The 17,500-nt window shown below is 52.1% G+C and overlaps 1 protein-coding gene across 1 annotated transcript in view; it reads left to right on the top strand.

Moving 5' to 3' along the window:
- Positions 1–382, top strand: part of LOC311124742 (histone H1-like) — a gene marked incomplete at both ends in the record, with an annotated part of 624 nt that extends 242 nt beyond the window's left edge. The window contains one exon of the mRNA XM_084198844.1: positions 1–382. This exon is cut by the window's left edge and continues 242 nt beyond it. Coding sequence (XP_084054970.1) covers positions 1–382 — 382 coding nt within the window.
- Positions 383–17,500: the final 17,118 nt, after the last annotated feature.

Raw genomic sequence — 17,500 nt, 5'->3', positions numbered from 1 at the left:
CAAGGGTACCCTGGTCCAGACCAAGGGCACCGGTGCATCCGGCTCCTTCAAGCTCAACAAGAAAGCCGTCGAGGCGAAGAAGCCCGCCAAGAAAGCCGCAGTCCCCAAAGTAAAGAAGGTGGCCGCCAAGAAGCCCGCCGCGGCGAAGAAGCCCAAGAAGGTAGCAGCCAAGAAGGCCGTCGCCGCAAAGAAGTCCCCCAAGAAGGCCAAGAAGCCCGCTACACCCAAAAAGGCCGCCAAGAGCCCCAAGAAGGTGAAGAAGCCCGCCGCAGCGGCCAAGAAGGCAGCCAAGAGCCCCAAGAAGGCTACAAAGGCAGCCAAGCCCAAAGCCGCCAAGCCCAAGGCAGCCAAGGCCAAGAAGGCAGCCCCCAAGAAGAAGTAAACCTATTACAAACAGTGTTCTACTCGATACATGTTGTACCACAAAAGGCTCTTTTAAGAGCCACCCACCTCTTTCCATAGAAAGCGCATTGATTTCCATGTACTACCTGTCGTGGAAAAGAAATTACGCACACTAGGCTACTTTTACGCACACAACATTGTCCCACTCTGGGTGTGTGCGAAGGGAGAGGCATATAATAGAGGGCCAAAATGGCTCAGAAATTCGACCTCACGAGTGCACCCTCACCAGCCATTTTTATATATGAGCCACTGGGCTATTCCCGTTCAGAGGCAGGCTGCTGTGATGTGTTACAAGTGCCATGTAATAACAATAACAATACTATAGTGGCTTCGAATTGAAACTCACGAGTGCACCCTCAACAGCCATTTTTATATATGAGCCACTGGTTCTATATCGTGGAGCTCCGCCCCATAGGGGAGCTATGCTCCTAGTGGTTTACCCTCTGCCCTAAGGCAGATGCAGCCTGAAGCAAAATTATGCACACACCTACAGCCAATAGGAGTACAGGTGTCCCTATATAAGGAACCCCGTTCCCTCAATCTGCCTCCCATTATCTTCAGCGACTGGACTAGAATTGAAGAAGCCATAGAAGACTCAGGAAGATCTCGTCGTTGATATCCAGCCATCAACGTCTTCCTACAATGAGCACACCTAGCTTATCCAAGGTAAGCATTTAACAAAAGCTCTTTTCAGAGCTCAATGTCGCTGTTCCCCTTGGCGGCTGTCGACCCCCCCCGACACTGTTTCGTGGGTTGAGAGGCACAGCACGCCAGGGACAGCTTCATCAATCCCCCACTATGCGCCAGCTGCGCCCTCCTTTTTTGAAGGAGTGGAAGCAGCATTGGGCATTTTTAGGGAGGATATTCCTCTTGAGGATGTGCTATCAGTGTTAGTCTCAGCTGAGGCATCATCTGAGGGCACTGACTCAGGAGATGACAGGGCTATTGGGGAAGAAATGAATATTCTATTGGAACAATTCATTACACTGACCCAGATGTTTAACACCCCTTTTCCTTCGGGAAATTGTGAGGTCATTACATCCCTGGATGATGACGCCACAGCCTCTCTGTGCCTGAATTCTCAGGTCTCATTGAGTGGGCTGCTAAACAGCGGGAGATTAAGCTGCCCCCCATTCCCTCCAACCCGGAAGTGGATATGAGGAAGGGCGGCCGTTACTCTCGCTACAGCTTGGCGTCAGACGGCGGCCTCCAGCAGCAAGGGAGCGGGCCTCGCCCCCCCCCTGCAGCGCCAGAGGTGCCGGCGAGAGAGGTCATTAAAGCGTCATCCTGGCATCACCCGAAGGGCGGCCAGAAGAGACGCCGTTTATGACAGGCGAGGGGGAGAGAACGGAAGACGGCACAGCGCCTGCTGTGACCGAGCCCACTGTCCCCCCCCACTCTACCGTTGAGTGTATGGAGGAGAATGTTTTTTGTTGATGTGTGTAATAAAGAGTTGGCTCTACTTGACACTGTCAAGAAAGAGCCCCCTTTTCCATAATACATCCGAGAGCGTTCGACCTTCCTCACTCTCGCTCTCTCTCTTACCACTATGAGTGCAGCTCAGCCCACCATGGTGCGTTGCTGAATGCACACATAAGGCAGGTATATAAAAGGTATTAAGTGTACCTTATAGGACCTCACTTTACAGACTCCTAGGAGTGCCGTAGTGAGTGTCTCACATAGCAGGCTGCAGTCTCAGCCAGATAATGGCATGATGACGCGACCGCTATCCGGGACGGCGCTCTGTCTCAGGCTAACGCCTCAGTCAGTGCAGTTCAGACCCGTGCTGCGTTCACGGAGGGCCTGATTACTACGGTTACGGGCGTAACCACGTATCGGCGCCCCCGTTTCTCTCAGAACGCGCTGATAATAACCACATTGGGGGTGGCGCACTATCACAGACTAAGGTCTCTGTTAGTACGACCCAGACCCATGCTGCGTTCAAGAAGGGCCCGATTACCACGGTCACGAAGGTGCCCAGTGTATCGGCGCCCCCACCTTTTCCTGAACGCGCCCAGGCTCACCACACTGAGTGTAGTTCAGCCCACCAGGGGTGCAGAGCTGAACGCACACAGGAGGTGAAAGGAGGAATAATACCTAGACGCCGTCTTGGTTTATCTCAAAGAGAACTCACATTACAGACTCCAAGGAGTACTGTAGTGAGTGCCTCTCATAGCAGGCTGCAGTCTCAGTCAGGAGACATGATGACGCAGCCGCTAGTTGGGGATGGCGCACTATCGCAGACTAAGGTCTCGGTTAGTGCGATTCAGACCCATGCTGCGTTCACGGAGGGCCCGATTACCACGGTGACGAAGTTTCCCAGTGTATCGGCGCCCCCACTTCTTTCTGAACGCGCTAATACTCACCACACTGAGCGTAGTTCAGCCCACCAGAGGTGCAGAGCTGAACGCACACAGGAGGTGAAGGGAGGAAAGATACCAAGACACCGTCTTGGCTTATCTCAGGATACCTCACATTCAGCAGGCAGCTGTCTCTGTCCCAATGTGACATGAAGACGCAGCCGCTAGCCGGGAATGACGCCTTGCTGCAGGCTAATGCCTCAGTCAGCGCAGATCAGACCCGTGCGACGTTCACGGAGAGCGGGAATACCAGGGTTACAGGTATAACCAAGGTATGGACGCCTCCGAATTATTCTGAACGTGTCAATGCCCATGGCTATGAGCGCAGCTCACCACATATTGAGTGTGTCGTTGAACAGTCGCCTAAGACCAGTAAAGAGGCATTGTGGCACCACCGTGTGGTGTCAGTCAGAGATCACACCTTTCAGATTCTATTGAATTCTGTAAAGGATGAGTCTCATGTTAAGCGGCAGTCTCAGTCAGACAATGACATGATGACGCAATCGCTTTCCGGGCAGAGCGCTCTGTCTCAGGCCAGTACCTCAGACAGCGCAGTTCAGACCCGTGCTGCGTTCCTGGAGGGCAAGATTACTGGAGTTACGGTCGTAACCAACGTATCAAAGCCCCCGACTCACCCAGAACGAGCTGACGTATCCTCTCCCTTTCAAGGGGGGCCCGACTTGGGCTATTCCACCAACCCAGTGCTGGGGAATAGCGGCGGCGAGGGCCATAGAGGAATACAGGTCCTTCCTACTGGACGCACCACAGCTTCGTGCGCACCCGCTGTCTCTGCATTGCTGGCAGTGGCGTCGAAGCTGTACCCTCTCACGCTGGCTAGAACAGACGTTAGAGAAGGGTTATGCCCTCCAATTCCATCGGACCCCACCCCCGTTCAAGGGAGTGGTGGAAACGGTGATGAAAACGCCAGACAAAGTAGCCGCTCTGAGATCAGAGATTACGGAACTTTTGGCGAAGGAGGCGGTCACAGTAGTTCCCCGAGAGCAAAGGAACAAGGGGCTTTACTCGCCCTATTTCCTAGTGCCAAAAAAGACGGGGGGAGTGAGGCCGATTTTGGATTTACGCATTCTCAACGAGAGCATAACCAAACGGCCCTTCCGAATGCTGACGACAAAACGCCTACTGGAATGTGTTCAGAAGGGAGATTTTTGTACAAGCATAGACCTAAAGGACGCGTACTTTCATGTGCCGATACAATCGCGCCACAGAAAGTTTCTGCGGTTCGCCTTTCAAGGGGTGGCGTACGAGTTCACGAGGATGCCGTTTGGGTACGCCCTGGCACCTCGAACGTTTTCCAAATGTGTGGAGGCGGCATTGGAACCGCTGCGTCGTCAAGGGATAAGGCTATTAGCCTACCTAGACGACCTGCTGATTCTCGCCCCGTCAGCAGAGCTGGCGTTCACACACACGACACAGACAGTGATTCATCTCACGCGTCTGGGGTTTGCTGTGAATTGGAAAAAGAGCGCACCCTGGCCCAGTCATCAGATTGTCTACCTGGGACTACAGCTAGACACTGTAATGATGAGGGCGCGAATTTCGGACCCTCGAAGGGCAGCATTGTTACTAGCCCTGAGGAAGTGTCGTCCGAATCACACAGTAACGGCGCTATCGATCATGTCACTTTTGGGTCTCATGTCGGCAGCCCACTCTGTGGTCCCGCTAGGGCTTCTGCACATGCGCAAAGCACAGCGGTGGTTCGCCCAACTAAGACTAGACCCAGTGCGTCAACGTCATCGGTTGGTGGTGGTTCCTCTCTCGCTAAGAGCAGACCTGGACTATTGGCGGAACCCGTGCGTTCTCACGCACGGAGTCCCGATGGGCAAGGTGTCATCCTACATTCCAGTGTTTACAGATGCCTCTCTGACTGGATGGGGAGGGACATGTCAGTCTCAAGCGATAGGAGGTGCATGGCCTCAATCAGGTCGTCACATCAACCTCCTAGAGTTGGAAACGGTGCGACTGGTCTTGACCCACTTCGCGTCTACCCTTCGGGGTCGCGATGTGTTGGTCTGGTCAGACAACCGAACCACAGTAGCTCACATAAACCGCCAGGGAGGGGTCAGGTCTCCTGCCCTTCATCGGGCGGCAGTGGAATTGTGGCTGTGGGCTCACAAGCACCTTCGCTCGTTGAGAGCAGCACACATTCCGGGCTACTTGAACGTAGGGGCAGACCTCATGTCAAGAGGGGGTCCTCGAGACGACGAGTGGTGTCTGCACCCGGACATTGTTCTACAGATTTGGGAACAATTCGGGAGAGCCGAGGTGGACCTGTTCGCGTCACGTGTGAACGCGCAGTGTCCCCTATGGTTCTCTCTGAGAAACCAGGACGAACCGCCATTGGGAAGAGACGCATTCGCGCACTACCTGTGGCCGAAAGTTCTCCTGTATGCATTCCCTCCGCTGTCTTGCATTCTCCCACTGCTAGCCAGGGTGAGGTCAGAGGAGCTGTCAGTGATACTGATAGCGCCCGATCGCCCGGGGGCTCCGTGGTTTGCAGAGATGAGTCAGATGTTGATTGCGCCACCCTGGCCAATTCCACATCAACGAGACGCGTTGACTCAGGCGGGAGGCTCGATAGGGCAATGGCCCATAATCGGCCAACCACTGAAGGCTTGGTTCCTGAATGGGACAGGTTAAAGCGCCGTGGGTTGTCTGATGCAGTGATCAGAACAATACAGGGCGCAAGAGCCGGTTCCACTTCTAGGGTGTATACCAGCAGATGGAACGTTTTCTCACGATGGTGTGATACACAGGACGTGGACCCCATGAGCTGTCAGGTAGAGAGTGTGCTCTCATTCCTACAGTCTATGTTTGATAAGCAGAAATCGCCCTCCACTATTCGAGTGTTTGCAGCGGCAATTTCAGCTGGTCATGAAGGTTTTAACGGAAAAAGTGTTTTCAGTCACCCTTTAGTGAAACGTTTCCTATTGGGAACGCAACGGCTTAGGCCAAGACCTAGAGCTACGCTGCCCAAGTGGGATTTGGCATTGGTTCTCGAAGCGCTATGTAAGTCGCCGTTCGAGCCATTGAATCAAATACCCCTCAAGATGCTGTCTATCAAGACGGCGCTGTTGCTCACCTTGACTACTGCTAAACGAGTCAGCGATTTGTGTGCACTGTCGACGAGACCCGACTGCCTTGCCATTAATGGCGATTTGAGCAGAGCGGTGTTACGTCCTAACCCGGCATTTGTGCCGAAGGTTATTAACAGTGCATATAGATCGCAGATCGTGGAATTGTGGGCTTTTCATCCCCCTCCCCATGGGGAGAGGAGTGAGGAAAAGCTTCACTGTCTGTGCCCAGTACGCGCTTTGGCGTGTTACGTTAGGCGCACAGCGGCGGTTAGGTCATCGCCTCAGCTGTTTGTGTGTCACGGTGCGGCTGCATTGGGTAGACCACTTTCAAAACAGCGTTTGTCTCATTGGCTTTGTGAAGGCATTGAGACGGCGTACGAGGCGGCGGGGCAACAACCGCCTCAGGGTATTAGAGCGCACTCCACTCGTGGAGTAGCAGCTTCTACTGCTCTTTTCAGAGGAACAGAGGTAGAGGATATTTGTAGAGCAGCGTCATGGTCGACACCGTCTCCTTTTATCCGTTTCTATCTGTTGGATATGTCTTCTAACTCTTTGGCTCGGTCTGTACTCAGCGTGGCTGAAGGGAGATCATGAGCAGAATAGAGAAAGAAAGCAGGATTGTGAATAAGTTCATAAGTCCGCTTTTATTAGAAGTAACATATTATGGACATGTTTTCTAACTCTTTTGTTCGATCGAATTTCAGCAGAGCTGAAAGGCGTTCTTGAGCTAGAAAAGGAGGACAGAGCAGGACCTTGGACAGGTTCCAATCAGGTCCGCTCTGGTTAGGAAGACTTATGTCAAGAATAAGCCTTTTAAACTCCAATCTCGATTGCACTCAGCACAGCTGAAGGGGAATCTTGAGGTAGAGGAGGGAGAAGCAGGATGATAGACTGGTCTCTATCAGGTCCGCTTCGGATGAAGAGCATATTCTGTGGCATGTCTCCTGGCTGACAGTGTCAGCATATAGAAACATGTATTGAGTGGACAGAATGTGAGGTCATCTATCTGAGGTTCAGTTTAGTATGACTGGTATATTTTGTTCCATAGAATATTGAGGCACGGCTATCTGCTAGTCAGATTAGCACGGCGTCTATTCTATTGATCTGCCCAATAGCCATTGACATTGTCATTGAGCTAGATGGGGCGGGTCTATAACCGATGACGCGGTATATTGTGACGCCCTGATGGGTTTTTAGTCGCAGTACTGCGGGAATTGGTTGCAGCCATTGCTGGGCTTGACCTTTTCATTTTTTAATGGGAAGTGTTAGGCTCGGCAGGGAGTACATTTTGGAGTGTTTCGCTCCGCCTTAAACCACTAGGAGCATAGCTCCCCTATGGGGCGGAGCTCCACGATATAGAACGATTAGTTACCGGAGTGTAACTCCAGTTCTATGAGTGGAGCGGAGCCCCATAGGACTTAAGGCCCTACCGACCCTCTCTAGTCTCGCTGAAGATAATATCTCGGGAGGCAGATTGAGGGAACGGGGTTCCTTATATAGGGACACCTGTACTCCTATTGGCTGTAGGTGTGTGCATAATTTTGCTTCAGGCTGCATCTGCCTTAGGGCAGAGGGTAAACCACTAGGAGCATAGCTCCCCTATGGGGCTCCGCTCCACTCATAGAACTGGAGTTACACTCCGGTAACTAATCGTTCTATATCGTGGAGCTCCGCCCCATAGGGGAGCTATGCTCCTAGTGGTTTACCCTCTGCCCTAAGGCAGACGCAGCCTGAAACAAAATTATGCACACACCTACAGCCAATAGGAGTACAGGTGTCCCTATATAAGGAACCCCGTTCCCTCAATCTGCCTCCCATTATCTTCAGCGACTGGACTAGAGTGAAGAAGCCTAGAAGACTCAAGAAGAATTTCGTCGTTGACTGCCAGCCGTCAACGTCTTCTAAATGAGCACGCCAAGTTATCCACCCCCAAAGGCCCTTTTCAGGGCCCTATGCCGCTGTACCGCCATGGCTACTTCGGACCCCCACGACCTATGTTTCGTGTGCTTGGGACCGCTGCATGCCAAGGAAGGTCTCGGCAACCCTCCTAATTGCGCCTCCTGCGCTCTCCTTCCTATGAAGGAGAGAAAGCAGCGATGGACGTTTTTTAGAGAGGAGGTCCCTCTCGACGACGCAATGTCCGTGCTCGCCTCTGGATCAGAGGCATCAGCGGGCAGTGCTGAGTCAGAGGATGACGGGGAGAGCGCCGAGCCGGATGTCCCAATGGGGCAATCTGGAGCTCTGGCGCCAGCCTTTAAGACCCCCTTTCCTACGGAAAGCGTGAGGTCTGAGGGTTCCCTGTGCGGAGATGACATGAGCTCTGCCAGGTCAGAGGCTCTGTCCTTCGCGGCCGCCTCTCTGCGTTCGGACTTTCCCGGACTCATTGAGAGGGCGGCCACCCGACTGGAGATTGCGCTGCCCCCAGCTCCCCCTCCAATGGAGGTGGATTTGATGGAGGGCGGCCCCTACTCCGTGCCGAGAAGGGCGGCTGAGCCAATGGCTCCAGCCTTGCCCTCTCTGGGCAAATATGTCGAGGGCTCGTGGGGGGCACCTCTGGCGGCGCGTTCGCCGGCCAGAGTGTACACCCCATTCACCAGAGTGGCTGGATACGAGTGGGCAGCTAAGGGAATCCCTAGGCTCGAAGGCGCCATGACGGCGTACCTAGTGCCGGGTTCGAGTCCCTGGGCAGCCTCCAAGAAGGCCACCCTGCCAGCACAGAGGGACAGGTTCACAGCCCAATTGGCTGAGAAATCCTTCACGCTGGGAGCCCAGAGCGTTGCAGCGGCGAACAACATCGCCCTCCTCGCGGCCTCCCTGTCCCGTCTCACAACGGGCAGGTCAGAGTTGACCGGTGAGGAAGTGGAGGAGGCCTCCAGGATTTCTGGAGCCATACTCCACCTGACGCAAGCGGTGGCGATATGCGCGGGCAGGACCATGGCCACCTCGGTGGTTACTGAGCGGCACCTCTGGCTGTCCATGACGGCCATGAAGGAGACCGACAGGGCATCCTTGCTCAACGCCCCCGTCTCCAGCGAAGGGCTATTTGGCCTCGCTGTGAAGGACGCTACCGAACGCATCGCCAAACTGGACGAGGAGAGGAGGCACCTGGCGAAACATTTGCCACTGGCAATGAAGGCCAGCAGAGCCCCAACCAACCCGTCCACCTCCAACGCCCCCAACAAGTCAGCTGGGAGGCGAAGGGCCAGGCGACAGACGCACACCCAGAGCAGCGGGAGAGCGGGCTCGGCCCCTCCAGCAGCAACGGTGACAACGTCGGTCCCGCCGGAGAAGGAGGTCGTCCAGAGGCCAGCCTGGAAGCACCAGAAGGTGTCCCAGAAAAGGCGGCACCTCTGACGAGGCGAGGGGGAGAGAGCAGAAGACGGCCCGGCGCGTGACGCAGAGAGGCCTACTGTTCCCCCCCACCCCACTGTTCAGGGCGTGGAGGGCTGTTTTTATAAATATGTGAATAAAGAGATGATTCTCATTGACACTGTCAAAGAAGGACTTTTATTCCATAAGGTTAAGAACACTTCACGTTCTATGTCTCTCCCTCACCATCTTGAGTGTAGCTCAACCCACTTAGAGTGTGTAGCTGAGCGCGCTCAAGAGAGGAAAAGGGTAAAGGTAGCAAGGCGCAGCCTTAGCTCACCTAATAAAGATCTCTTACTGCAGACTCCTAGGAGCTCTGCAGTAAAGGTCTCACATAGCAGGCAACTGCCTCTGTCCCAATGTGACATGAAGGCGCTGCCGCTAGCTGGGAATGACGCCTTGCTGCAGGCCAATGCCTCAGTCAACGCAGATCAGACCTGTGCGACGTTCACGGAGAGCGGGAATACCACCAAGGTATGGACGCCTCCAAATTATTCTGAACGTGTCAATGCCCATGGCTATGAGCGCAGCTCGCCACACATTGAGTGTGTCGCTGAGCAGCCGCCTAAGACCAGTAAAGAGGCATTGTGGCACCACCGTGTGGTGTCAGTCAGAGATCACACCTTTCAGATTCTATTGGATTCTGTAAAGGATAGGTCTCATGTTAAGCGGCAGTCTCAGTCAGACAATGACATGACGACGCAATCGCTTTCCGGGCAGAGCGCTCTGTCTCAGGCCAGTACCTCAGACAGCGCAGTTCAGACCCGTGCTGCGTTCACGGAGGGCAAGATTACTGGAGTTACGGTCGTAACCAACGTATCAAAGCCCCCGACTCACCCAGAACGAGCTGATGTGTCCTCTCCCTTTCAAGGGGGGCCCACCTTGGGCTATTCCACCAACCCAGTGTCGGGGAATAGCGGCGGCAAGGGCCATAGAGGAATACAGGTCCTTCCTACTGGATGCACCACAGCTTCGTGCGCACCCGCTTTCTCTGCATTGCTGGCAGTGGCGTCAAAGCTGTACCCTCTCACGCTGGCTAGAACAGACGTTAGAGAAGGGTTATGCCCTCCAATTCCGCCGGACCCCACCCCCGTTCAAGGGAGTGGTGGAAACGGTGATGAAAACGCCAGACAAAGTAGCCGCTCTGAAATCAGAGATTACGGAACTTTTGGCGAAGGAGGCGGTCACAGTAGTTCCCCGAGAGCAAAGGAACAAGGGGCTTTACTCGCCCTATTTCCTAGTGCCAAAAAAGACGGGGGGAGTGAGGCCGATTTTGGATTTACGCATTCTCAACGAGAGCATAACCAAACGGCCCTTCCGAATGCTGACGACAAAACGCCTACTGGAATGTGTTCAGAAGGGAGATTTTTGTACAAGCATAGACCTAAAGGACGCGTACTTTCATGTGCCGATACAATCGCGTCACAGAAAGTTTCTGCGGTTCGCCTTTCAAGGGGTGGCGTACGAGTTCACGAGGATGCCGTTTGGGTACGCCCTGGCACCTCGGACGTTTTCCAAATGTGTGGAGGCGGCATTGGAACCGCTGCGTCGTCAAGGGATAAGGCTATTAGCCTACCTAGACGACCTGTCGATTCTCGCCCCGTCAGCAGAGCTGGCGTTCACACACACGACACAGACAGTGATTCATCTCACGCGTCTGGGGTTTGCTGTGAATTGGAAAAAGAGCGCACCTTGGCCCAGTCATCAGATTGTCTACCTGGGACTACAGCTAGACACTGTTATGATGAGGGCGCGAATTTCGGACCCTCGAAGGGCAGCATTGTTACTAGCCCTGAGGAAGTGTCGTCCGAATCACACAGTAACGGCGCTATCGATCATGTCACTTTTGGGTCTCATGTCGGCAGCCCACTCTGTGGTCCCGCTAGGGCTTCTGCATATGCGCAAAGCACAGCGGTGGTTCGCCCAACTAAGACTAGACCCAGTGCGTCAACGTCATCGGTTGGTGGTGGTTCCTCTCTCGCTAAGAGCAGACCTGGACTATTGGCGGAACCCGTGCGTTCTCACGCACGGAGTCCCGATGGGCAAGGTGTCATCCTACATTCCAGTGTTTACAGATGCCTCTCTGACTGGATGGGGAGGGACATGTCAGTCTCAAGCGATAGGAGGTGCATGGCCTCAATCAGGTCGTCACATCAACCTCCTAGAGTTGGAAACGGTGCGACTGGTCTTGACCCACTTCGCGTCTACCCTTCGGGGTCGCGATGTGTTGGTCTGGTCAGACAACCGAACCACAGTGGCTCACATAAACCGCCAGGGAGGGGTCAGGTCTCCTGCCCTTCATCGGGCGGCAGTGGAATTGTGGCTGTGGGCTCACAAGCACCTTCGCTCGTTGAGAGCAGCACACATTCCGGGCTACTTGAACGTAGGGGCAGACATCATGTCAAGAGGGGGTCCTCGAGACGACGAGTGGTGTCTGCACCCGGACATTGTTCTACAGATTTGGGAACAATTCGGGAGAGCCGAGGTGGACCTGTTCGCGTCACGTGTGAACGCGCAGTGTCCCCTATGGTTCTCTCTGAGAAACCAGGACGAACCGCCATTGGGAAGAGACGCATTCGCGCACTACCCGTGGCCGAGAGTTCTCCTGTATGCATTCCCTCCGCTGTCTTGCATTCTCCCACTGCTAGCCAGGGTGAGGTCAGAGGAGCTGTCAGTGATACTGATAGCGCCCGATCGCCCGGGGGCTCCGTGGTTTGCAGAGATGAGTCAGATGTTGATTGCGCCACCCTGGCCAATTCCACATCGACGAGACGCGTTGATTCAGGCGGGAGGCTCGATAGGGCAATGGCCCATAATCGGCCAACCACTGAAGGCTTGGTTCCTGAATGGGACAGGTTAAAGCGCCGTGGGTTGTCTGATGCAGTGATCAGAACAATACAGGGCGCAAGAGCCGGTTCCACTTATAGGTTGTATACCAGCAGATGGAACGTTTTCTCACGATGGTGTGATACACAGGACGTGGACCCCATGAGCTGTCAGGTAGAGAGTGTGCTCTCATTCCTACAGTCTATGTTTGATAGGCAGAAATCGCCCTCCACTATTCGAGTGTTTGCAGCGGCAATTTCAGCTGGTCATGAAGGGTTTAACGGAAAAAGTGTGTTCAGTCACCCGTTAGTGAAACGTTTCCTATTGGGAACGCAACGGCTTAGGCCAAGGCCTAGAGCTACGCTGCCCAAGTGGGATTTGGCATTGGTTCTCGAAGCGCTATGTAAGTCGCCGTTCGAGCCATTGAATCAAATACCCCTCAAGATGCTGTCTATCAAGACGGCGCTGTTGCTCGCCTTGACTACTGCTAAACGAGTCAGCGATTTGTGTGCACTGTCGACGAGACCCGACTGCCTAGCCATTAATGGCGATCTGAGCAGAGCGGTGTTACGTCCTAACCCGGCATTGGTGCCGAAGGTTATTAACAGTGCATATAGATCGCAGATCGTGGAATTGTGGGCTTTTCATCCCCCTCCCCATGGGGAGAGGAGTGAGGAAAAGCTTCACTGTCTGTGCCCAGTACGCGCTTTGGCGTGTTACGTTAGGCGCACAGAGGCGGTTAGGTCATCGCCTCAGCTGTTTGTGTGTCACGGTGCGGCTGCATTGGGTAGACCACTTTCAAAACAGCGTTTGTCTCATTGGCTTTGTGAAGGCATTGAGACGGCGTACGAGGCGGCGGGGCAACAACCGCCTCAGGGTATTAGAGCGCACTCCACTCGTGGAGTAGCAGCTTCTACTGCTCTTTTCAGAGGAACAGAGGTAGAGGATATTTGTAGAGCAGCGTCATGGTCGACACCGTCTCCTTTTATCCGTTTCTATCTGTTGGATATGTCTTCTAACTCTTTGGCTCGGTCTGTACTCAGCGTGGCTGAAGGGAGATCTTGAGCAGAATAGAGAAAGAAAGCAGGATTGTGAATAAGGTCATAAGTCCGCTTTTATTAGAAGTAACATATTATGGACATGTTTTCTAACTCTTTTGTTCGATCGAATTTCAGCAGAGCTGAAAGGCGTTCTTGAGCTAGAAAAAGAGGACAGAGCAGGACTTTGGACAGGTTCCAATCAGGTCCGCTCTGGTTAGGAAGACTTATGTCAAGGATAAGCCCTTTAACTCCAATCTCGATTGCACTCAGCACAGCTGAAGGAGAATCTTGAGGTAGAGGAGGGAGAAGCAGGATGATAGACTGGTCTCTATCAGGTCCGCTTTGGATGAAGAGCATATTCTGTGGCATGTCTCCTGGCTGACAGTGTCAGCATATAGAAACATGTACTGAGGGGACAGAATGTGAGGTCATCTATCTGAGGTCCAGTTTAGTATGACTGGTATATTTTGTTCCATAGAATATTGAGGCACGGCTATCTGCTAGTACAGATTAGCACGGCGTCTATTCTATTGATCTGCCCAATAGCCATTTGACATTGTCATTGAGCTAGATGGGGCGGGTCTATAACCGATGACGCGGTATATTGTGACGCCCTGATGGGTTTTTAGTCGCAGTACTGCGGGAATTGGTTGCAGCCATTGCTGGGCTTGACCTTTTCATTTTTAATGGGAAGTGTTAGGCTCGGCAGGGAGTACATTTTGGAGCGTTTCGCTCCGCCTTAAACCACTAGGAGCAGAGCTCCCCTATGGGGCGGAGCTCCACGATATAGAACGATTAGTTACCGGAGTGTAACTCCAGTTCTATGAGTGGAGCGGAGCCCCATAGGACTTAAGGCCCTACCGACCCTCTCTAGTCTCGCTGAAGATAATATCTCGGGAGGCAGATTGAGGGAACGGGGTTCCTTATATAGGGACACCTGTACTCCTATTGGCTGTAGGTGTGTGCATAATTTTGCTTCAGGCTGCATCTGCCTTAGGGCAGAGGGTAAACCACTAGGAGCAGAGCTCCCCTATGGGGCTCCGCTCCACTCATAGAACTGGAGTTACACTCCGGTAACTAATCGTTTCTATGACCGCAATACATTGAGTGGGTGTATACACAACTATTTCGACATTCTGTGCCCACATGAGGCCTTGCATGAACAACAACACCTACTTGGCCTCATTTGCCATAGCAGGCTAGCATTAGATGATACGTGCCTATAAGCTGTCACTCTTGACTTTGGCGACTATTATTGCGCGTAAAGGGCCGGCGGCGTCCTATTGCGCGCGCACCGGGAGTTTGAGTTTTGGAGAGGCCGGGCCTCCCGTCCAATGGCCAACGGAGGAGGCCTGCGAAACGGGCCAATCGGGGTGGTGGGGAGATGGTGTCCAATCAGCAGGCGCCACTGCCGGCTTTATAAACTTCACATAGGCATTTCGAGGCTATACTCCCGACTGTCAGAGCAGCGCCATGGCCAGAACCAAGCAAACCGCTCGCAAATCCACCGGTGGCAAAGCCCCCAGGAAGCAGCTCGCCACTAAGGCTGCTCGCAAGAGTGCCCCGGCCACCGGCGGTGTGAAGAAGCCTCACCGTTACAGGCCCGGCACCGTGGCTCTGAGAGAGATCCGTCGTTACCAGAAGTCCACTGAGCTACTCATCCGCAAGCTGCCCTTCCAGCGCCTGGTGCGAGAAATCGCCCAGGACTTCAAGACCGACCTGCGCTTCCAGAGCTCCGCCGTGATGGCCCTACAGGAGGCTAGCGAGGCTTACCTGGTCGGCCTGTTCGAGGACACCAACCTGTGCGCCATCCACGCCAAGCGGGTGACCATCATGCCCAAGGACATCCAGCTGGCCCGCCGTATTCGCGGAGAGCGCGCATAAATGAGGATGACCTGAACTCGAATATCCCCCAAAGGCTCTTTTAAGAGCCACCTCCATATTTCCATCAAAAAGGCACAATTGTTCCATGTATACACGCACCTCTACATTAGCCACCATGTATGTTGTTCACTAACACGTCTAAAAGCTACGTATTGCACCTTTTTAGTTGCCTGAAGTCTAGCTTCAATGTTTGTGTGTGTGTATATACACAACCATCTGGCATCATCCACTTCCTTTGAACTATATAGTAACACAGTAAAATGCTTTACAAAGGAGGGGAAAAAGAAACGAGTGATAATATAGGCCGAATAGTAACAAGAATTGTGTTCAGATGAATAATTGACACTATTAGTTGTGTGTAATAATAGCCTTGCATGCAGTCCAGAAAAAACATTGCATGCCAACTTACTTTGAAAGTCCCATGTTGCAGTGCTGCTGAGAGACTCATGCAGAGGCCCAAACTTTACAATGGAGCACGGAGGCCATCTTGTGGTTAAATGTGGGTACTGCACCTCATGGTGAGTCCCTTTCAGCATTTGCTCTTTAGGCCAGCGTTTCCCAAACGCGGTCCTGGGGTCCACAAGGGGTGCGCGTTTTGCGTTTTGCCCTAGCACTCCACAACTGATTCTAATACTCCCAGCTTGATGATGATGAGTTGATTATTTGAATCAGCTGTGTAGTGCTAGGGCAAAAACTCCCAAAATGTGGCCCGAGTTTGGGAAACCCTGCTTTAGGCTAATACTAGCCTATTAGGATGACTTGGTTCGATCGCTTTAATGGCAACTGCTGAACTCTGGTTTCACTAATTACTTGTCCCAGGTCACCATTATGAATCCAATAGCAAAACAAATGTTTCAAAATAGCTCAATAGTGAAAAAAGGCCAGGAAATGATGGGTTCTCAGCAATATTTCACCAACAACCAATCACTATTCACGCATAGACATTAGGATCATCAACAAATATTCCTAAGTCATACTACAAAAGGGTTGTAACGAAATGGATTTGTCTGTTCAATGCAAGTTCAACGTCAAAGAAAAAGTGCATCACCACAACAAACGTGTCTTTAGATACACTGTAAAAAATGACTTTGTGGAATGTACTCAAGCTATTACAGTCAACAAAAGCACACGTCATATTGTTGAGTAGATCTTTTTGCTTGTTTTTATGAGTAGATAAGCTTGAGTAAGTTGAGTTGATGTGGTCCAATACATTGAGTAAAGATGATAGAGACGTAAAAAGGATTATATTACGTTGATTCGACTCAAATAGACATTGTGTTATTTTACCTGAATGATTCATCCTATTATGTATTTAGACCAACTTACTTTGGATTCACTCAATCACATCCCTTAAGAGAAAAGGTATCCGGACACCGGGAATCCATTTATTTAAACATCAACGGTTTGCAAAACATCTGTTATTATGAGTTGACAAATTACGTAATTGCAATCAACACTGCAGGTAAATCATGATTGCTGCAGGTAGGCAACACCGTAGAAATAGGAACTACAACACTAACAACAAGTGACATTTACTCCTGATGTACTGACTGACCTGTTGCAACCTCTACAACCACTGTGCTTATTATTTGACCCTGCTGGTCATCTATGAACGTTTGAACATCTTGGAGAAAAATGTGTGAAACCACTGCCTATATGAGGAGCTGTCGTTGTTTGTTTTATTACCACATACTTATGGAAATTGCACCGGTTGAGAGATGATGGCTCTCTTGTGCCTACGGTGAAGGGTACTTCTGATCCAGCAGGTGGTGCTAAGATCCCTCCCTATATGACTTGAATGATGAGTTGATTTATTCCTTATAGCTCCTAATGATTTTAAGGCCAGTGTTGGCAAACATTACTTGTGCTCCAGCAGGTGGCCATGACATCCCTCCCTATATGACTTGACTGACCAGTTAGTTGATGGACTCCTTATAGCTCCTAAATTTAATGATTTTAAGGCCAGTGTTGGCAAACATGACTTCTGCTCCAGCAGGTGGCCATGAAATCCCCCCCTATATGACTTGACTGACCAGGTAGTTGATGGACTCCTTATAGCTCTTAATGATCTCAAGTGTCTGTGTTTTTATGTGGTTAGGAGTTTTGCTCACTGCGTGTCCCCCTTCCATTTCAGTGTTTCCCAACTCCAGCGGTAGAGTAGGCTACCCCCAACAGGACCCATTTTTCTTGTAGGCCTGGACAGCCACAGCTGATTGAACAACCTGTCACCTAAATTACCAAGTCCTCAATGAGTAGAATCAGGTGCAACAACAACAACAACAACAACAACAACAACAACAATATGAGGAGAGGGACACAGTGTACTAGCTGATCTCCCAGTTGTCACAGTTTGGCCTTGTGTTCCACATAGCCTATATCAGTATTTGAGTATGTTTCCCGCGCACGTTAGTTGCTTTCACGTCATCTTTGAAATCGCTCCTCCCTAGTCCCCTAGAACGAGCGCCCTCCCCTTTGCAACGCCTCCGAACATATAACAGAGGCGCGCTTTCTGTGCCGCCGGCCT

Source organism: Coregonus lavaretus (genome assembly GCF_964263955.1).
Source record: "Coregonus lavaretus genome assembly, contig: HAP1_SCAFFOLD_497, whole genome shotgun sequence".
NCBI classification, from domain to species: Eukaryota; Metazoa; Chordata; class Actinopteri; order Salmoniformes; family Salmonidae; genus Coregonus; species Coregonus lavaretus.
Note: the sequence above shows the minus strand (reverse complement) of the source record. Positions and strands in the feature narration are given on the sequence as shown.